This window comes from Cimex lectularius, unplaced genomic scaffold (assembly GCF_000648675.2).
Source record: "Cimex lectularius strain Harlan isolate CLEC.00 unplaced genomic scaffold, Clec_2.1 scaffold25, whole genome shotgun sequence".
In the NCBI taxonomy this organism is placed as follows: Eukaryota; Metazoa; Arthropoda; class Insecta; order Hemiptera; family Cimicidae; genus Cimex; species Cimex lectularius.
Genome location: NW_019392633.1, coordinates 2,282,569 through 2,305,364, shown reverse-complemented (window position 1 = coordinate 2,305,364; position 22,796 = coordinate 2,282,569). Strand labels below are relative to the sequence as shown.

The 22,796-nt window shown below is 31.6% G+C and overlaps 2 protein-coding genes across 2 annotated transcripts; one reads left to right on the top strand and one right to left on the bottom strand.

Annotated features, from left to right (window-relative positions):
- Positions 1 to 404: 404 nt before the first annotated feature.
- On the bottom strand, positions 405 to 13,453 carry LOC106668815 (nuclear fragile X mental retardation-interacting protein 1). Its single transcript, XM_014397944.2, has 7 exons — positions 12,799 to 13,453; positions 5,295 to 5,521; positions 1,449 to 1,567; positions 1,281 to 1,382; positions 1,060 to 1,224; positions 693 to 1,000; positions 405 to 630 (listed from the first exon to the last, which is right to left on the bottom strand). Exons 1-7 carry the CDS (start codon positions 13,249 to 13,251, stop codon positions 493 to 495), a joined length of 1,512 nt encoding a protein of 503 aa, XP_014253430.1. The 5' UTR covers positions 13,252 to 13,453; the 3' UTR covers positions 405 to 492.
- A 3,184-nt stretch (positions 13,454 to 16,637) lies between these two features.
- Positions 16,638 to 21,383, top strand: LOC106668830 (transmembrane protein 18). Its single transcript, XM_014397963.2, has 5 exons — positions 16,638 to 17,203; positions 17,279 to 17,396; positions 20,228 to 20,282; positions 20,358 to 20,451; positions 21,202 to 21,383. Exons 1-5 carry the CDS (start codon positions 17,156 to 17,158, stop codon positions 21,319 to 21,321), a joined length of 435 nt encoding a protein of 144 aa, XP_014253449.1. The 5' UTR covers positions 16,638 to 17,155; the 3' UTR covers positions 21,322 to 21,383.
- Positions 21,384 to 22,796: the final 1,413 nt, after the last annotated feature.

Here is a 22,796-nt window from a genome sequence, read left to right as displayed (position 1 = left end):
TTATAAGTTCTAAATAACCGAACTCCAAATCCTAAGTAGCTATTTTGCGTGGCTTGCGTACCATCTTTAAGGCTTGGTTTTTTCAAACTGTGCTAATAAGTGTCACATAAAATAAAATAAAGCAGTTGGGTATTTTGTGAGTTCGACGGCTTTGGGATGTAGATATTTGTCATACGGAGAGCAACGTCCAACTACACATTGGGTATTGATGTTGAGGGGTTAAACCAATTTACAATATATTTTTCATACCATAATCAATTAAAAAGCCAATGGGTCTGTGGGATTCGAATCCAGAACCACTAGTGTAGCAAATACCAATTGGATACCCTAACCAACCACTTGGCTACGTTGGAACGTAGATTAAAGACACTTTAAATCTATTGGACCAGAAAACACTAGTGCTATTTTATAAGCAATATATTACATTTATTTACAATTGATAACAAAAAATTTCGTCAAAACTGCTTATTACATTTAAACGTTTATAACAGATCAATTCCCAGATTCTGCATCAATCAAATTATTGTCTTGCAGTTTATTACTCTCAGGTTTGAAGTAATTGTTTTGGATAATATAACGAACACACTGAAGAATGTAGTTTCTTTCTTTTTTAATCTCTTTAGATAAAAGCTGAAACAAAAGAGCATGCAATTAATATGGGATTTTTTTTTTATAAAACTCATTTGTTTTACTTTCTGTAGAAGAGTGGAAGGTTTGTATTTTGGTGGAACTTTGCTAATTAGTTTTCTCTTTCCAGATTGAACTCTCTTCCGTTTTTCATGTACAGGTTTTTCTTTTGTATCTTCATTTGTCACCAGGTTTGTTTTTACCAATATATTTGGAACATCTAATTCTTCTCTAAGGATTTTTGTCTCTTCAGGTGGTTCTTCTTCCAAACTGCTTTTGTTTTCAGGATCAGCCAAATTTTCATTTTCAGATTTCTCGGATGATTCTTTCTTATTATCATTCTGTATGTCTGAACTGACTTTCATTTCTTCTTCTAAATATAAAATTATAATTATTAAAATAAAGACAAACAATTTACCTCTTTTAACCTACCTTCGGAATCAGAATTGTACGCTGTTAATAAGCCAAGAACTCCACAGACTTCTTTATTTTCGTTTTCCTTTTGAGACAGATCATCAATCCACTCATCATCACTAAATTTTCCGATGTCATTGTCCTCCTCCAAATCCGAATCTGATTCTCCTGACTCTTCGCTTGCTATTTCAAATCCAATATAGCAAAAATTCAGATTCTTTGAAAATCACAAATCATACCTGATTCGTCTGAAGGTAGACCATCGATTACGACAAATTCTTCCGAGTAATTATGAATGATGTTGACTCTTTTTTTCCACTGGCTATTTCTTTTTGAAGGTGCTACAATAACAAAATAGAAATTCAGACCCTTTCAATTAGTCTATTTACATATAGAAATGAATTTACTTTTTCTTTTTAACGGAAGTTGGTTGAACCTTACGCCATCGTTAAGCACTTCACCCCTCTCAATCATTTCAGCTTTCTCCTCTTCTTTCTGCGCTATTTTCTCACTCGTTGGGTAATTGCTGAAAGAAAATCCGTGATAACTGACTAAAACCAAATAATTGACAATTTCCTCAATATTTAAAAAAAAAATAAAGAAAGAAAAAATATAGCTGGTAAAAAATTTAATGAATGAAAGCCAGTGGTATTCTACTTACTTCTGTATCAAAAATTCCCAGTCCTTCTAAGTTAGTTGGATGGTAAAATAAGCAAAACAAAAATTTCATCAACGGTTTTTTTTTTGTTTTTTTTTAAGATTTTTAAGTATAAGTAACAGGTAATTAATAATGTTTATTTAATTTTTCAAATAAATAAGTTGAATTTCATAAAAGTGTATTTTATTTTATGTGCTTTCCCAGTCTCAATTAGACAATTTTGAATATTGGATCTTCACTGAGAAACACTATGTTTACACAGATCCAAATTTTTTTTTTTTGTAATTACAACCAATTGAGTGAAAAATTGGCCCAAAACTGTCAATGGGATGTGTAATATGTATATTTCTTTATAACACTGCCTCTACTCTTCTTAAATTATTACCAGGTTTTGTAAAAACTCATACTTCCAACATGCGCATGAATATATGATAGTTATTCCGTGTGCCTAACATAAAAATCAAACAGCAGATCCAAACTAAAAGGAAACACTACCTTATATAACTTGATACAGCTAATCATCATTAAAATATTATTTATATCTATGCAAGTCAAGAAAAAAACCAGTAAAATAAGTCCTTGTGGCTATTTACCATATTAAGTAATTTACTGGTCCGTAAATTACTCAGTGCCATGAATATGCTGTACTAAATGATTTATTTCTCTTTTGAGAAGAGTATTCTAATCACCAAATGGTTCTATAATTTTAACATCTTACCTGAGGAAAAATGACTTCAAAATGTGTAATCATAAAATACAAGTTTTTCTTCAAAATAAGTTTGGAAATCACTCTAAAAATGTTTTAATGTTTTACAGTCTGTAAAGGATATTTGTATAACTTGGTATTAATTAGTTACACAGATTTTTTTAAAAATTTAAAATAGTTTTTGCGTTTCATGCTTAGAAAGATCTACTTCAAACAAAATAAGATTTATGTCCACTTAGTACGTTTCAACTACTCATTAGAAGTACAAAATTTAACTTTTAAAAACAAATATAAATAATATGAATAAAAAATTGTTTTTGCTCCAAAACAAAAAGATAAAATTGAGTGCCATGAATGGTCTGGTTCAGGAATAAATTCAGCTTTAATCACTAAAACATGTACATTTTGTAATATTCAGATATGCATTAGCCCTTCTTGTAATATGTAAATTGTTAACAATTACAACGCAAAACTATGGTAGTTTTGGTCGTAAACTTGGTTTGATTTTTTATTTGAAAAATTTCTTTTTATAAAAGCAATTCATCCTTGTTTTCTAATAATTTGTAATTAGAAGTTTTGAATGCACATTGGAGCGAGCCCGTTAGGATTTTCATTAAAAGAAAACTTAAACCGAAAATTAAATTTACATTAAATACTTAAAGCAGTTTACAATTAGCCAACTTTGTATGAATTCGATAAAGAATTGTCTTAATTAATTAAAAAATAATCTGGATCTCGCCATTGACAAGTGGATGGAAAACAAAAACTATATTTAATTGTAATCTAACAAGCTTTCAACCTATTTTATTGTCATCAGCAAAACAATTTTTAATATGTCTACAAATTGACATCATTTGGTTGTTAATAAATATTTTCAAATTTCTTTGAACATACTCACAACTAGACGACCAGGTTGGCAAATCTCCACTCTAAAATATCTACTTGCTCAAATGAAAAGCTATCAAAGTTTATCAATAACCTAAAGATTTCCAAAAACGAGATATTTTTCAAAGTAAACTAGGACTTTTTTTCCTGAAGCTAATAACTAATTTGGTTTTAGAAGTCAAATTTTTGTTTGAATTTAAATTTATCAATTATTTTGAGCCCTAATTTTTTTCCAATTTTTGAGAAGTCATCAGAATAATATCTGATTGAAACAGTTATTATTCAAAAACAGTTAAAAGGACTTTAACGTCAAGCAGACCATATGAAAGAAGAGAAGAGAGCTTTTTAACGACTACTATTAAACTTTATAAAATATTTATAAGATAGCGTAACACAAAATAGCAAATTTATTTGTCATAAATAAAAGTCCGATTTTAATATTTCATACAATTATAAAATGCACTTTACACAGATTTCCGCGAGTTGGTATCTAAGGGTTTTATAACAGAAAAATCGTGACAATAAGGTCAAATCGAAGTTTTGACCAATTTCTCAACTGCTTTGCCTAAAACAAAATTTCATATTAGTTTCACGAATAAATATGTCCTAGTTTATTTGAAAAATATTTGGTTTTTAGAAATTTGATAGCTTTTACTATATTTTTATTGCTATCTACATTTTTTTTTTTTTTAAATCTGAAAACCACATATTCACATAGGTTTATTTTAGTAAGTAGAATGTCAAAATAAAAATATTAAAAACAGAAAATTTCAACTTTCAAAATTTTTTTGAGAAACCAAAAATTTTCACAATATGTGGTGTATCTGTGTCTGTTATTTTGGAGTAGAGAATCTGTGACTCACCAGCCTGGTCATCCTAACACTGCTAAGGATTGTAATATATGATAATATAATAATAATTATGTCAATTTGTAGGCATTTTAAAACTGCTTTGCTTTGTTTTTTCATCCATTTGACCATACTGAGTTAGATTGCGTAAACAAGTGGTCGAGGCATTTTAATGCACTTAAATTGATTAATAAAAGTTTTTGTTTTTGTTGAATAAAGAGAAAGTTATATTAAAGCCAAGCGGAGATAGGATAAATGGTTTTAAACCAATTCAAACAAATAATATATGTCTGATAATTGAAAAAAAAAAAAGTATGTGAAACCACCATTTTTTCCCCGAATAATCAAATTCTTATTCTCGAAGAAAATCAATAGGACATTTTTTGGGTTTGGGTGCAATTTAATTACACCTCCCATACTATATACTCCGTTTTGCACAAAATCTGAATATTTGATCTGTAAGAAGACCAAATTGGAGGAAAATCCGGCCACTACAGATACAGGCAGGTTCATCCTATGCATAATCAGAAAAACAACATGCCATAAAGAGCTACTTGCATGTGCCAGGAGTAGTAAAAAAAAAATACCATACTTTTAAGCATTAATACAACGTCCTGGCTTCCTTCCAAACAAAAAATATTGTGCAAATATTAAATTCTGAATACTTTTTAGATAGTAAAACTTGACTATTGAACTTGTATTGATATTTTCCGAAGTTTAAACTAATCAGAAAAAATATAAGATTAAATTTTAAAACTATTAAGACTTACCATTTCACAAAGTTAAAAAAATAAATAAATTTGTTTTTTTCCATTTTTTCTTATATTAATACTTATATTTTATTTTTACACCATACTTTTTAATATACTTACCTAGTTGATGAATAAATTATTTTATAGTAAAAAAAGCATTATAAAGCTGTAGTGGATATTTTTCACTTTAAAGTGTTATAATAAAAATAATTTGATAATGTGAAAATCAATGCCTCTTGTTCAATACTGAACAGTTTAGTGTCTTTTAAAGCAGGAAGCTGATATTTTCGAAGCACCTAGCTCATGCGACTTGCAAAAATGTAACAGGTACAATCAATTTTAACAAAAGATATCAATTAAAAACGGAAGTATCCGGTTTATAGTTTCTCACGATAAAAACTAACTTTTTCCTATCGGCTATCCATTTACTGACTTCCTCCGGATTGGACACTTTGGCGATTTTTTCATAGAGGCCGGTGGCATGTTGGAGCCGTACGTGTTGCCTTATTATTGGCGGTATGGCAGAGAATGTGCAGCCGTCCTTTCCGCACACAACATGCTCACCAGTGTGCTCCTCGAGCTCTTCTCTCGTCTCCAAACAAATGTCGCAGGTTTCGCAATAAAACTCTCCCTGAACAACAATATACACAGATGAAAAGACTTTCCCAAACTGGGAAAAGTAAATAGATAAGAAATTAAAAAAAGTGAAATAACCAGTTGATTAAAAAAAAAATTGAATCAAATAAAAATAGACGAATAAAATAAAAATATTTTTTTTTAAAGGAAGATCATGTGTTCTGCATTGACATCTATTGTAGAACCGTGTTTTGTGCTAGAAAATCCAACTTCTACCACTCACTTAACATTATTTTTGATAAACAATCCTGTGTTTTTATCATAAATGTGAAATATATTTTTAAAAATTGTTAAGGCTTTTCAACAAAATTTCAGTAAATAATTATTAATTAAGTTTAAAGATTCATGTGTAAATAAAGCATTAGTCAGGCAGACCACAAAAAAGTGAAAGTATTCTGATTTGCAAGACTTCACTTCCAGTTACTTGAGTACCATGAATGGTTAAAAACATTTAGAAATATTCATGTTATTTTTTTTTTTTAAATATATATATATATATAATAATTTCAAGGGCTTGAGGAAACAAGCCCAGACAAATAAAGGAAAAAATGCTAATGATCTTGTCACCACATTTCCTAAGACGCAGTTTATCATTTATATATTTAAAACACAAAATAAATGTCAGAATGTGATATCTTATCAAACCAAAATTTAAAACAATATTTTCTGTAATCTAGTGTGATAATTACTGTCAACATTATATTTAGATCATTGATCACCTTAAGGAAAGCGTAGATAGAATTATTATGTAATTAATTTTGGCTTATAATCTTTTTTTTCTTTTTTTCTTTTTTTTTGGGGGGGGGGTTCCCTTTCCTTTTTTTTAAATTTATTAAATAATGGTTGAAATTAGAAGGCAATTTTCAATTGACAAGTTGTAAGGTAATGCTAGATCTGTTATTGTTTACAGAAAGACGAATGTTATTTTGACTGTCAACATAAATAAAAATTGAATAACCTTGGTGTATTTATAGATACAAAAAAAACTCATTTTTGTTAATCACACTTACAAATATGATTACTAGTAAAACTTTAAATTGAGGACAAGTAGCAAACTTTGTCAGACAGACATGCATAACATAAACATTTATACTTTCAAACTATCATCACGCATATTTAACACAAAACAATGTAATGATTAAAAACGCCAGGATTGTTTATTATTTGAGACATAAATAAACTTTTCAGAAAAAACTATGTGAGAATGTGAACTAATAACAACCTACCTACTGATTTTAATTTAATATATCCAATAATGAATTTAACAATAGAAGATTATTTGGAAAAAGGGCTCTTATTTCACTTTACTACATCAAACTGTAACTATTAAAAGTAACATTAATTTGGCGGCCCATTTTTCTTAATACATGCATACGTATTTAAAAGAAAAATTATATTGTAATAAAAGTGTGTAACATATATATTAAAAAAGAAAATAAACTAAAATACAAGAAAACAACACTTAATCCAATATTGTTGTTTGAGAATTTTAGTTAAAATTAATTTTGACTTACTGGTTTTCATTTTGTAGTGAAGTAACAAGTGTGTGCCCGCCGCAACAAAGTGTTAACGGCATGTCCATTTATCCACCGTCCTTGGGCGCCGCAAAAGTGCTTTTTTTTATTGGCTTGATGCACTTACAAGAAGTACAAGCAGCGGCATTGAAATGCCCAATTTAAAACAGAAAATTCAAAAGCCTTGGGATACAGTTAATGAACGTGTGGCAGTCAAATAAAATCACTGGACAGTGGAAAATTTAGTTTTGAATCAAATATTTATTTAAAAGTAAGTCAAAGCACATGAATAGTTCTTTTCTACTTTACTAATAGCAAATAATTAATTAAAAGACAATAAAAGTTGAAAAGTAAAAATAATCATTATAAAGTACTATTCAAATGAGGTAATTTGCTTTAAGAGAATTAATACTTGATATAACAGTTTGAAATATTTCTTTTTAAAATTTTACAGTGTTTCTAGTATTTTAAAATGTTGCAACTTTTTAAAAAAATCTAAAGGATTTTTAACTCTCTCAATTAATTTGTAATATTTCATGAATAATAAAGAAAAAAATAAAATCAACAAAGAAATCAGTAGACAGATATTTGTTTGTAAACACATTTTCATAAATGTATATATATTATTTGTAAAAAATTTACTACTTCAAATAAAATATCTACTGTGTTTTTACCAATATTGTTAACTCAATAAATAAAAACAATAAAAAATAAATTTAATAGGTTTTCTTGCATTCCATTTAAAATTATATGTACATCAAAATGTATATACGGACATTCATTCTTTGAACTAAGGGCGTATATAGTAATTTATCCTTAAGTATAATGACTATAGATTCTCACTTCTATTCAGTAACACTTCCATTCTTAGTCGTCTCTTGGACTTCATCCGCTTTTGTACTATTGACTTTTTCCTCCTCCTGGAAAATCATACGTGCATAATAAAAATTGTAACTACAATAAAAATGGTACACAAACAGATTTGATAGACGTTTGGAACTCACGTTTGTTTTATCTTTGGCCTGTTTTGCCAAGTATTCATCGCGAGCCGCCTTCGCGAGGTTGTCCACCTTATTCTTCTGTTCACTGAACAGCTCGACGCTCGAGTTGTCTTTTTTCTCGTCGGCGGTCTTCTTCAGCTCATTCATTTTATTTATCTCTCCCTTGATCTCCTCGGTGATCCAAGGACCAGTCGTGACATCCTCCTCTTTAATTTTATCGGTCGTATTTTTTTGGTTTACGTCCTATATCGGTGATATTTACATTTTATCAGTATTTTGCTTACTTCTGTTGTTTTCTTTTGAATCTTCCTATCTTATAAATCCCGAGCATTTTAAATAATTTACAAATGGAATGACAAATTTTGTACTGCCATTTTCTTTACAGTAAAAAAAAATCCATAATTTCTAAATTTAAACAATGGTTTATAAACTTAATTTTTATGAAAACTGTAGTATGTTTAAAAATATATTTCTTTGTGAAAACTGACATTTGATTGATTATTGGCTGCCTTCAGTGGACAGAGTTCAAATTAAATTAGAGAATAAAAACCAGATTTATAATTAAAGCATTGTAAGTGTTGAAGCTGTATTATAGTAGTTGAATTTCCTCAGATGTCATGACTAGCATGTCAAAGTTTAATCGAACTTTCCAAAAGTGGACACTCCTCTGGAATGGAATTGTGTCCATTTATTAGAAGGGTCCATAAAAAGAAAAAATAAATAGGTACATTAAGTAAAAGTAAAGATGAATACACGAATACTAATTTTCTCTTTCTCGTGGATTTGTGACCTTTTCTCTGATAGAAAAAAACATTTGATTCTCGCACCTATCTCCAAATCTGTTTGTCACAAATCACAATACTAACGGATTAACTGAACTGAGAACTGAACGAGAGGCGGTGAGTACCAAAGGCATTTGAGTGGGTTGTATGGGGAGTGAATTTTTCTGTTTGCAGATAACACATTACAGTCACCTGCTATTTGTGCTATCTTGAGATGTTTTTCATTTTGCAGTCTGCTTTTTCATTGAAAAATCTATGAATGTCGTGTCTGGGTCCTTTTATTGGACTATTTTTCTTAGTAAAGTAAATCTTATCATAACGTGGAAAATAATACAGTCGGTTATTAGAAGGATCCATTTGGAGAAGTTTGACTATTTACATTCAGATATGAATATAGAGGCGAAAGGTGAACAACATATACAAAAATTGACAAAAGAAATGCATATCCCGAACCACACTGTTCATCACAGCATTGATTAACAAATGTAAGTCAAATTTGGTACCCCTATTAGGCTTAGCTGCATATTTTGCCTAATGTGCCATGTTTCAATTTAAAAGCGTTGATGTTTTATCAAAATAAAAATTATTGCAAAATAGTATGAATTGTTACTGTTCCATATTTCCTTTGCTGTACAATACACAATACTTTTGTGGGTAAAATGTAGCTACAGTGGCATAATTGTAAATGCATCCATTTGTCATACTTGCCATGTTGTTTTTTGTTCAAATCCTGGCATTTGCCTTAGAATCTTTTGCTAATACCATGTGAACAAAGTAAGTACTGTGCGTACGTATTACATGAAGGGTGGATGGGCTAGAAATTCATCTGATAGAAATCACATTACTTTAAAGTTGGTATTTTGTTTGACTGCAAGTGGGCGGACACAAACTGATCGACACTGACACTTTTCTGGGTCCGTCTAATCTCACAGGTACACATCTCACTCACGTGTTTCAGCTTCACGCTAACTTCATGACAAAAATAGCATGGGACTGACAAATACTTGTGGGCAACATAAACGAGCAAAGATAGACCCAGTAAAGTGGTCAGTATAATCACAAAAAAGTATAATTTTTTTGACAGGCCCAACAGTATCAATCATTAGGACTTACCTATTTTTTGTCCTGGTTCTTCAAAAATTGCTTGAAGAAGTCCTTTGTATTTTTTGTACCCAACGTGCATTTATTACATTAATTTATAACGAAGATTAAAATTGAACTGCATAAATGTCAATTATGATGTTTACTCTTTAACATACTACACATAACTTCACCCTCGAGGCAAAAATGGATAAGTCAAATTTTAGCAAAATGAGAAGTGCATATCCAGGAAGTCTAAGAAGGAGAAGAAAAAGGAAAAGTTTCTTACAGCAAAAGGACTAAAGCCACGATAGCTGTCATGAATGCGAGTCCCGCTTAATAACTCTAATTTTTTTATCTCAGCCACATTTTGCATAAAAATTATAAATCAATTTAAAATTATTACTTTTGATGAGATGCAACTAAAACATATATGATATAATTACTGAATGACCCGTATCTCACTAATAGCTGCTCTCTGTAGCTAATTTGTTGGACACGAGAATCCATGATTACACAATATTTGAATATTCTCAAAAAAAAAAAAATGGATAATTTAAAAGAAAAAAGTACTAGGTTGAGATGGTTGGTGTCTTGAGGGTTGAAGTCACGACAGCTGAAGTGATAGAGCACCGAGGGTACTGAGCCGGATATCATGAGTTCAAGACCCGGTTGTGATACAAATTTTTCATCTCTGCCATAAATATCAACTAAAAATAATTACTCTCTTTAAGAGTACCAATCAAATGTCAACAAAAAAATGTTCAATTAATGATTTTATTTGTATCTTATACATATTCGTACGTATTGTGATTACAGATGATTAATTGTTGGCTCTGTCGGCTCCTTTCACTTCAAAGAAGGCAACTCCTCATATAAAAATGTATTTCTATTCCCGACGTCCCTCCCCACCCCTTGAAAATCCAACGTATATAAACATAAAACATCAATATCCCACTGGCACTCTCAACACGACAGACAAGAATGACACATCTACAAAACGGAAAACAAACACTTTGAGTGAGAACAAATACTTTGAATCTAAAATTTTCTAGCATTGTATAATTTTTTTTTCACATCCTACATGTATTTGTAAAATTTAAGCAATGTTTATAAATCCCAGGCCCTGAAGATGATCTCAATTAAGATCGAAACGTTGGCACGATGAAAATGTTTTTCTAAAATCTACGTTCAACCAGACTGCATCTCATGACCTCCAAATAATCATTGTGATTACAATTTATTTTTCAGATGGTCACAGCATTAACACTAACTTCAAAGTTGCACCTGGAAGAGCCATAAGAAACCAGCCGATGCTGGCACTCAGTGTGAGATTAAGACCAAGGTCGTTTAAGGCGACATAGCGGGTACTAGGGATGGGAAGGTGTAGGGGGTGTCGGGCAGTAGGGTTAGGATGGATCGAGAGGTTGGTGTGAAACTGTTTGAATAGGTATCAGCTCATTGACAAAAGGAATGTTGAGGTCGTGGATAGTGAAGTTAGCGGCATAGTAAATAGCTTTGACAATTGGTCTGAGGACTTTTGATTGGCAGGATTGTATGCGTTGGATGTTGGATGGCTTGGCAGTACCCTACAGTTCCACTCCGTATATCCAAGGCAGACTTTGGTCTAAGAAGTCTAGTTGCCCAAGTCTCCTGTTGTCTCTTAAGTCTTGTGCGGGGATTCAATGTCTGTCTGCTCTATGTACAGTCCTAAGTATTTGACTTGAATGGAAGTCTATATGTATTTGTTGTTGATGTAAGTGGAAGGCAAGACGGTTTTCTCAATGTGAACATACACTGAGTACATTTTTCTTCATTCAGTCTGGTCCTCTACTTTTTAAACTAATCTTCGATAAGCTCGAGATGTGTTGGAGGAAGCTTGTTTAGGATTAGAGGTAGAAGACAAAATTACAGTATTGTCCGAGTAGGTGGTAATGACAGTGTCAGAGTGTATAGATAGACAATAGCAAATGACATTCCGAGCACTTGGTGACACACCTCACTCTGAAACAGCCAAGTTAAGCATGCCCATATGCCAAACCCTATCAAAAGTCTCTGCTACATCTAAGAACGCACCCAAGCAATACTCTTTATTCTCTAGCGCAAAGGACATAATCTACTATTTTGAAGCCTTGTGGATCGTAGAATGATGTGGACGAATGGCGAATTGGTGGAATGGAATGATTTTATGAATATTTAGGTTGAGTATTAAAGTCTTTCAAGAAGTTTAGAAAAATTTAATCTCTACTATTAAAATCGCAATTCTTAAATTTTCTGTATGACCAATTGTGCTACGAGGGTACAGATTATTTTGACAATATACACAAAAAAAATCAATCCACCCTCTTTTATTATTATTATTATTATACGAAGACAAACAGAGAAAATTAATTTTCTGGATATAAAAGGAAACATGAAAAATAAGTTTCATTGTTATGAGAAATAAGTTATTCCATAAATCATTTACTCAAAATGTGAAGTAAATTTTAAATTTAATTTTATTTGAAAAACATTAACGAGCCTTGAATTAAAACACTAAATTGAATAAACACGTTATAAACATAAACAACTTCACCACATGCAATGTTATGTCAGGTATTACTTGTTATAAAAGGCAGTTTGATTTTACTATTTTTTAATATTAACCAATATTTTACTTTGAATTAAAATTGATCCATGTTAAATTGTGGAAAATATCTCATGATTTATTTACAACACGTGGCCGTTCACGTTTTTGGCCGACAATTAAGGTTAGAATCGGCGAGTAATAGGTAAACAAAAACAAAGACGTAGGAAGAAAATGGCAGTTTTGACTTAACAAAAAAGACTTCAATGAAAATGTCTGGTTATTTCACGATTGATAATGTATTAAAAAGAAAAAAAAAATTAACTCACCGAGCCGGTCCCGGGGCGATTTGCTTTTCTCATTTTGTTCTTCTTGTTATGCCTTTTGACCTGCTTCATCCGTCTGTCGTCCATCATCTTCCTCATGGGCTTCATCAGAAGAGGTTTGGGGCCGCCGCGTCCACCGCGTACGAAAGGCGGCCGAGGCGGGAGGACGGGAGCCTGAAGGAGCGGCATTGGGGGCGGGGGTCCGGGGCGGCGCATCATGCCCGGCGGCGGCGGTCCGACCATGCCGGGCCGTGGCGGCCCCATCATCCGCGGCGGGGGCGGGCGCATCGGCGGCGGATGCCTCATCGCGGGGGGCGGCATCATAGGCCGGCGAAAGTACACGGGTGGAGGCCCGAAAAGGGGCAGCTCGCCCGGTGGGAAAAGCGGACGCGGCTTGTTCATAGGGCCCCTCATCGGCCCTGGGCCCTGTTTTCCACCTCGATACAGTTTCACCATTTCACACCGATCCGTCTATACTCTGTAGAGACAAAAACCGGTCGCAGATGAGGCTACTGGCTCATACGCAGGATCTCAGGAAAAGAGACGCTTCACAGCACAGACACAACAACAGAAGCCGTTCAAAGTGAGCAAAACCGATAGACAGACTTACTGTAACTGGACGAAGACGCCATTAGAACAGTGCTGCTTCATCTGCCTGTGACCAATAACGAATTTACCTTTAACTCCCCTCCCCTTTAACAATTTCTACAAACTCTTTCACGCATATTTATTTAAATATCATTGCAGAGTTTTTAAGAACTCAAATAAAAATTGTTAATCCAATTTCCACATTATCATTTTTGAACTCAATTAATTATTAATTTCACCAAATATCATTATTTTGGTTATACAGCTACTCGTTTGACAAGTTTCGTTAGGTGCTTCTACGCCTCAAATGCAGCAAAAAGTTCTTATGAACCATGGTCCGATTTTCAATTCTTTATCAGATATTCAACTATTTTTCTATTCATTTTAGTAATTCCCAAAAAATCATTCAAAAGAGCGTTAAATTTCCTTTAACAAGGCACTCTTCTAGAACTTTCAATTTAATTTTTGGTTACAAAAAACTAACACTTTCAAAGGGGTTAATACTAGAAATTCAACTTGTCTTGGGCAAAACTTTTTTCCCTATACTTAATAAAAAAAAGCACAAAAAAAATGAAATTAAACACATTAAAAAAAGGCATTAAACAGAGCAAACAATCAAAAATTGGGCAATATATGTTCACTAAACACAGACAAAATGAAAAAAAGACATATAGAAGTAAAAACCAACTTTAACCTAATAAAAAAGGACAAAAAAATTTTAATTGTTCACTATATTTATTGTATCTTTTTTATGTGTTTTGTTTGATTTTTACATTGATTTTTTTGTATTTTTTGTTAGGCGGAAGTTGGTTTTTACAACTATAGTGTTGTTGTATTTTTTTTTTTTTGTCTGTGTTTAGTGAAAATAATTTGTAAATTTTTTTTAATTTTGTTGTTAGCTGTGTTTATTGTATCTTTTTTGTGGGTTTTGTTTCAGTTTTCTTTCGTTTTGTGTTTTTATTACGTTAAAGTTAGGAAATAAATTTTCCCAAGACAAAAAGTTGAATTACTTTTTTTTAAATACCATATATTAAATGGGAAGATCTAGAAGAGTGCCATGTTAAAGTCGATGATTTTATGTTAGGTCTGACTAATGGCTCTGCCAAAGCAAAAAATAAAAAAAAATAATAAAACATAAACGTACAATTTTTTTTTTTTAAGTAAATTTTTTTTAAATTTTTTTCTCGGTAAGTCGGAGAATAAATTTTACCCAGGACAAAAATTGAATTACTAGATTAACCACACTCCCTCTTTTTAACACCGTCTTCACTTGTTTTCATTTAATTCCGTAAAACTCTCTCAAGACAAAAGCCTAGAAATAACAAAAATGAAACAATCCATAAAAAGTGTAATACAAAAAGTGTATATTTTTTATGTTATCGCTAACTGAACATTTCTAAAAATTGTTGTAATGATGAATACGTAATTAGAATTTTCCGCCAAAAGGTTGTTCACCTTCTGGCCCACCCTCAATAGGGTATAATTAGACAATTTTATTTTTCCATCCACTTTCTTGGATCGTTCTTATTCAATAACATGTGCTATTATTGTATATTTGCCAAAAATTGTCATTTCATCGGCGACTGAAAGTATGCAATATGTGATACATTTTTACTTTTACTTGATGATGAAACTAGGAAGCGGGGTTTGTGATCCCACGCACTACTTTTACTTACTCTGTATTATCTACGATATTATTAGTGATCAGGCATCAGTTATAATAATTGAGATCATATAGTACCAGATCGAACATGACCTCATTCTCATGACCTCTTGAATGACGATTTTCAATTTTTTGTTCGATTTGGTTTCATCATAGGTTTCTTTTTTCTCTTTAATTAATTAGTTAATTTTATTATTATATAAATGTTCTAATTTTGCTAAACAAAATAGTCAATCGGGTGAGGCCTGGCCTTTATAGTTAACATAGTACGTGAGGTTAGGTGTAATCCAATGATCACCCTAACAACGTGTTTCGAAATTATTGTGTATAGATGTTCAAAATATTAAATAATTTAACTTTTAAGAACTTTCACCATAAACATATATTTCCTAGTGGGTCCAACTCATCTATTAAGAAATAGGAAGAAAGTTCATTTCTGAAGAGTGGAGGCAGAAGGCGTCAACTCGACTCAATAAAAGAATTTGAAAAACTTAGTGAGTGTAGTTCTATTAATTGGACACTTGAAGAAATTGAAAAGAAGAAAAACCGGAAGAAGAAGGAGAAAAATCTCGAGCCCTCGAAGAATAGTCCCAAATAACCAGGTTGAACCCCTGAGATGCTCTAGCCTCTAAGATCAATGGCTGCAGCATGGAATGCCATATGTATATATATAAAAACTGCGTTTCAACATTGGTCATGGACATGTGCGGTGATTTTTTTTTAGCTTATAGGGTCATCTGCTGATACGACCTTGAAATTCGCGTCTTGCCCTCGGGGGTTGGCGATTCGATGCAAATTTGGTGTTTGTATTGATGGTTACTGGTTAGGTAACCATCGAACTTCTACCCAGTTCCTGAAGATGGCGACATAAATCGCCGAAAGCTTGGTGAACTAAATGTCTACTTCGTCGCAGAGCCATTAGATACCTCCAAATTCAATATGATCTTTATAGATCGATATAAACTCCAATTTTAATAAATGTTTCACATTAAACCCCGAGACAGCCCCATTCTATTTTTTGTTAATATGAGGAAAAAGAAAGTTCTGTAAAGCAGTGTAATCCTCATACAATAAACATGACGAGCAAGAAACTTCCGACGGCAACCACTTTACTAAAGTTGATTTTTTGTTTATCAGCAAATAGATGGACAAATTGATTAACACTGACCACTTGACTGGGTCCGTCTCTTCTCGCTGGAAAATGTTTCACTGAAATGTGTTTCGGCTTCAAGTTATCTTCAATGGGGGACAAAATAACATGGTACTGAAACATGGTGTTCATAAATTCTGCTTATTCTCGTTGGTTTGGTCTATCATTCATTGGGCTTTTCGCCATCTTCAGTGAGTCTTTGTTGATTAACGCTGACTCTCTGCAATGAAGATGTCGACAAGTCGGAATGACCTGAAAAGTTCATCGTACAGATTTCTTGAAGAAATCGTTCAATTTGTGATGATAAGGTTCGGATGACCAATCGTGGTGTATAGGATTTCATAGCGTCTGCGACCTTTGGGATCATCATGCATTTCTTGATATTTACACGACAGTTTGCTACGAATTGTTTCTTGTACTTTGTTTTTTCCATCTGATAAACTTTATGAATTGAAATTATGTAATTGTTCATTGAAATTGCATCATACATATTTCACATAGCGTAACAAAATTTTTGTGTCTTATCATGTAAGCATAAAAAAGAGGGTTTAAATCAGTGTTTGGATGTTTGAAATGAAGCTTCATCTTCTTTTACCTCCATGGGAAGGTGAATGAAAGGTGAATTCGAACTTGGCGCAGGACGGTCCCCACTCCGGTTTCGGACCAATCCAGGCGGGACCTGAGCAGAAGCAGATCGACGCAGGCCTTCAGTGTGCAGTCGGCCTTCGCTGTTTCGTCCGTCAGTCGTCAGAGACCAGTTTTCTCAAGCAGAGGACGTCGACGTTCCAACTTCTCAAGTTATTCGGTTAATCCTCTCGACCCCAAGCCGTTTTCCTGCTTCCGCCTTGGCCAGGGACCATGTTCTCCTTGGTACCGATCTCCTTTCCGAACTAAACCCCTCGACGAAATACCGAGTGTGTGGCAGTTTTAGGACCTGAGTGTTTCCTACGTGGATAACGATGGGAACCAAGGAGCTGGACTTCAACGTCTGGACCGTCCTCACCAACGTGAGTACCATTGAGGAGGATTTCCAGGGATAAAAAAAGCGTGATTTTCTGAGGTTTGCCGTTCATTATTTATAGATCGAGTGGCACGATCCTCTCCTGATAGGGATCATCCTCTTCCACATCGCAGTCACTCTCATGGCACTACTGACCAGGAACCACGGCAACTTCCAGGTCCTCCTCTTTTTGACTTTGCGTAAGTTGATAAGGACAGTTCTTATCACAAAAAGTTGACTCAGCTGTCATCTCCAACTATAAACAAACGTTATATTCTCTTTAAACTAAAAATTTTCAACCAGTTTTGATTCTTTGTCATTTTTATAAATATTTTTCCTACAAGGTGGTTTGTCATCATGGATCGCCAGGTTTTTAATATACGACTTGGCCAAGTTTGAAGAATCGAGTTTTACCATTTTTCCATGCAAAACGAAAGATATTTGAAAACAGTAGAATATATAATAGAATGTGTAGTATTTAGTGACTGTTAGTTAATGATTATTTGGAGATCATAAGATGCGGTCTGGTGTGACCTAGGTTTTAGAAAAACATTTTCTTTATCGTGCCAACGTTTCGATCTTTATTGAGATCATCTTTAGGGCCTGCAATTTATAAACATTGTTTAAATTTAACAAATACATGTAGGATGTGGGAAAAAGTGAATTTATACAATGCTAGAAATTTTAGCCTCAATCAGAGTATTTGTCAAACTCAAAGTGTTTGTTTTCTGTGTAAACATGTCATTGTTGGGTGTTGTGTTCAATATCTCACTGGCACTCTCAACAATATTATAATAATGTTGTGGAAAGTACAAATCTTGGGTTGGTAAACTTTTACTACCAGTAACCAGAATTAAATATACATTTTACAAATATGTATCAATGGTAATGAAGAATGTAAGTTTCAACATGGATTTTTAAAAAAAATTGAATATAAAATAGCATAAATTAGAATTATAGGAAACCCAGTTGTGATGCCAAATTTGTTTCTTCCATTAAAAGATTAAAAGAGACAAAAATTTATACAGTGGCTTCTTTTTTTTCTACACGCTAATTATCTTGGTTGTATCTGGATAAGATAGAAATACTAGGAATCAATAGCTCATGAAAATTGATTTATAAATATTATATCGCATGTAAAATCAATACAGAATGTCTTTGATATTTGCTGTTTTAAATTTTGCCTCGAAAGGAAAGTTTTTACAAGTTTGTGCACTGTTTTTCTAAATAATAAGGAATGGTTCTATCACATTGACTTATAAATTTGTAGATGAAAAAAATATATATGTAACAAATAAAATGCTCATTCATCATTTCTAATAAAATGCTTTTACAATGTGAATAACATATTATCTAACTTCGTTTTCAGCTTAGAAGCCCTACGATATTGTACTTTATTATATTTGGCCTAGGTCTAGTTTATAAAAAATATTTTTTCACAGTTAATGTAAAAATTGTTATGTTTGTCTAGTATTGCAGGCTTTATAAAATTAATTATCTTTTAATTACTTTTCCAATTTTTTTTTGGGGGGGGGAGGGTTAAACATTAGGACTGATGATAACCTTGAGTGAAGAATTTTACTCAGAACAAAAGCTCTTTTTATTTGATTTATTTAAATGTGTGAAACAGCTAATTGCAGAATGAAGTACCGGAAAAAAAATGCTGCTTAATTATGCAATGAAGTATAATTATTATATTTTAAAGTGACCAGTTGTTAGCATTTGAAAACTGAAATTACAATGTTTGTTAAGAAATATCTCAACAATGAATAAGTAACAAATTTAGCCTTAACCTATGGTTTAATTATCGATTTTATACGTTGGTTCATTTCCATTCATTAAAAAACAAAGAACAATTGATTCACAGTATTGATTTATATAAGCTACTAAAATTTGCATATGTAGTAACGTTGATTTGGAAAAATAAATATGTCCATGTCATAATAATGTTAAAACAAGGTCATTTGTACAAAAATTATGAAAACTTATTTTTTTACAATAGTTGAAAGTTTGCATTTAATAAAGAGGGTGAGAAAACAATGTTAGTGGTAGATTTATTACTTATTTATTATTTATTTAGAATTACTATATCATTAAAATTGTTTTCTCACGCCTTATGCTGTAACAAATATTTTTTGTTCAAGTCTTTTATTATTTATATTTTAAAAAGTTGAGAAAGCAAAACATTAATGCAAACAAAAATAAATAAAATAAAAACATGATATTAACTATCTGTATAAATGTGTGGTGATTATTGACCATTAATCGATATTTATTTAGTAATCGTGAGATGCGGTGGTGTGATGTAGGTTTCAGAACGCATGATAAAGAAAATGTTTTTCTGAAACCTACATCACACCAGACCGCATCTCACGATTTCTAAATAAATATCTGTATAAAATGTATAAGGTCTGAACTTGCAATAATTAACTTAATTCTATCTAAACGTTCAATTGTCAGAGAAAATGTTAAGCCATAGATAAATTATCCTTATTTTTTGTTTTGTCGTGTGATTTTTAAGAAGTTATCAATTATGTAACCATTTTTTTACATAGTTATTTTATAATGTGGGAAGTTTAAAGGCCGGCAAACGGAGGTCATAGCATGTTTTTACTTCTTTTTTGGTCTTTCCTGTGTATTTTTTAACCTGCAGCCATTTGAGCGTCTCAGTCTGGTTACTGGCTCTGCTTTATACACCCAGAAAAAAAAATTACATCAGATTTTATTGTTTATTTCAAACTCATGTATTTTTATTGTTATATTAATTACAACATACTTATTTTAATGTAAAGCAAATTAAACGAGATAAAAAATTGGTTTTAATTGTAAAAAAAATTGATTATTACGGTTTGAAAGAAACACTGGAAAATCATTTAGTGATAGATTAAAATTTAACTAATCATTTATTGTTTTACTAAATGATTTTTTTTTTAAATTTATTTGTTAAAGTATATGTATACAATGTTAACATCCTAACATCCTCTTGTTTGTTTTTACAAAGTAACATGTATTTCAAATATTTATTTTACAGTGTTGCTGGTCTACTTTTCTGAAAACATAAATGAATTGGCTTCCCACCACTGGATGTAGGTGTAGTTTTGTTCATAAATTATAATTGTTGAGAAGTTCAATAATAACAAATTTTTATTTTTGTAATACAGGCTTTTATCAAATCAGCAATATTTTGATAGCAAGGGGATGTTTATTTCACTCATATTTTCAGTTCCAATACTTCTGAACTGCATGGTGATGATGGTGAGTAGAAAAGTTTGTTTTATAAGGAAAAATTATCTTTCAGACATTTTTTTTATTCTCCAATCAAAAAAGGAAAAGTTTCTTTAAAAAATAAATATCTGCTGTGTGACTCATTATTTTACATAACAAGGTATTGTAACATGTGTAATGGGCGGTATTGATATGAAATCTGATATGACAAAAAACAACCGCAGAGAAATGTGATGTTTGAATTTATAACAATTTGTTGTTCAAATCTTCAAATTGAAAATTTTAAATATAAACGCATTTTATGGTAGGTAGGTTGAGTTGTAAATTGTCTCCAAATAAGATTGAATATATAATTCCTCAACTAATATGTTTTTTTGATGTTATCTCTTGTACTATCATTTAGGGCAGGAACTCCATTACTACTAGTTTTTAATTTTAATAATTACAAACCCACGTATTAGTTAAAAAACAGAAAATATCCTTGTAGATTGTATATTAATGTATATAACTTTCATCTATTTTTTGTGTTACAAAAATTCCAATTCAGAATTTGTGTACATCATAATATACTACAGATAATTTCAACTAAATAAGAAAAAAAAAAGAGACTAGCTTTATAGAATTAAATTTGATATCGTAGTCAGTCGTTCTCATTAGTCAAAAAATACACTTGAAGTGGAGAGGCATTTAGATAGATGCAAGAGATTATTTTAATTAACTAAAAAAAAGTTAGATAAACTGAAGATTTGATTTCATTTATTTATTTACTTTGTTTTTTAGGCAAGCTGGCTGTGGCAGTCGAGCGAACTTATGGTCCAACTAAAAAGTGCACAGCTGAAACAGAAACGGGAATTGGCACAGAATGGTTGCAGCTCGGCTGAGTCCAAGAAGTCAAAGTGATTGGTTTGCAAGACTGAAACATCACATTTTTATGCTGACTAATTAATGATTTTAACCGTTTTTTCTTTATTTTTATTTTTTAAACTAATATTCGGCTGTTATTCACATGTTATTCACAAAGCTCTAATTAGTTAGTCTCTGTGTGAAATATTTAAGGTTTACATATTTATTTTTATAAGTTGCTTGTCTCATCGAAAACAATTAACTATTTGACCTAAGGATTGGGTGATTGTACTTACGTTGTACCTAAAATTTAGTATTTAAAATTAAATTACCTTAAGTATGTAGAATCTTGTACTTTAATCATCATGTTTTTAAGTTACCGTGTGATAAATAAGTGTGTACATAAATATATATATCTTTAACTGTAAGACTGAAGAAAATAAAAATATTTAAATCTTTTTATTTTTTTATTATTTCTTCCAAATATTTTAGATATCAATTTGAATCAAAATAAACCATCATGATTCAAATGTTGGATGAATTGATTTTATTATGGTAAGGCGCACAACATGCATTGGCATGGTGACCGATCACAGTAAGGTAAAGGCCAGGATTTTACCGATCCTGAATTTATGCCTGACATACCAACTGTACAAACACCGGTGTCTTGAGAGTTCATATGAATATAAAATTTGGTAATTTCCTAGCAATTTGGTTCGCCTAACCTCGGGTGACATTCTTCAGGATTTTTCTATCTTTAGTTCTGTTGTAGGCAGTGAGAATAGAAAGACCAAATTTCAAATAACTAGATTTGTTTGTCTTTTTTTAAGTAATGTGCTCTATGTTCTACTCAATTAATTTACTTTACCTACACAAACATCAAAAGTAATAATTTAGTTTTTTATCTTATTTTTTTCTTCCGGTCGTATCTTTATTTTAGATGTTTAGGCAATTAAAAAAAGAACACAACCTTCAGCTAATTCTTTTAGCATTCCAAGGTTCTGGAAACCTTAAAAAACCACTTAGAATTCTTGATTTATTATTTTTTTTTTTGTAACAAAAATACATCTCTGTTGAGAAGAAAGCCATATCTTAAAATTTTTTATCCTCTGCTTTTTTCCAATGTATTCTGATGTACGTTTCTTATTGAAAAAATGATAAAATTGGCATAAATTGGTACAGAAATATTTAAAAAATATTGTCATATTGTACATAGCTTAAAACATTTTGCAGAAAATACTAGTAAAAAAAGTATTTTACCACATCTTATAAAAAAAGTGCTTGCATTACTAGACAAAATTAATTCTTGTGCCACTAACGTTGTCCACAGGTTTTATGCCATGAAAACGCCTTTCTATAAACATTCCATTCGTGGGGAGACGTGATCTCGTGTCATAGATCTTTGTGTTGAACAAAGAAAATGTAAATTAATTGACATGTTTCTTTATGTATACATTTCTATTATTGCTTTGGAAAAAAATGTATGTGATGTTAAAGCCTTTTTTATTAAAAAAACACAAAAATGAACGATA

Bases quoted from the DNA above. Each gene is read 5' to 3' on its own strand.
- LOC106668830 (XM_014397963.2), top strand. From the start codon at position 17,156: ATGGGAACCAAGGAGCTGGACTTCAACGTCTGGACCGTCCTCACCAAC. The intron at 17,204-17,278 runs GTGAGTACCATT...CATTATTTATAG, and splicing joins TCTGGACCGTCCTCACCAAC to ATCGAGTGGCACGATCCTCT. The intron at 20,283-20,357 runs GTAGGTGTAGTT...TTTGTAATACAG, and splicing joins TTGGCTTCCCACCACTGGAT to GCTTTTATCAAATCAGCAAT.
- LOC106668815 (XM_014397944.2), bottom strand. From the start codon at position 13,251: ATGGTGAAACTGTATCGAGGTGGAAAACAGGGCCCAGGGCCGATGAGG. The intron at 1,568-5,294 runs GTTAGTTTTTAT...ATTTTCTTTCAG, and splicing joins TGGATAGCCGATAGGAAAAA to CAATTACCCAACGAGTGAGA. The intron at 1,225-1,280 runs GTATGATTTGTG...GATTTGAAATAG, and splicing joins TCTACCTTCAGACGAATCAG to CAAGCGAAGAGTCAGGAGAA.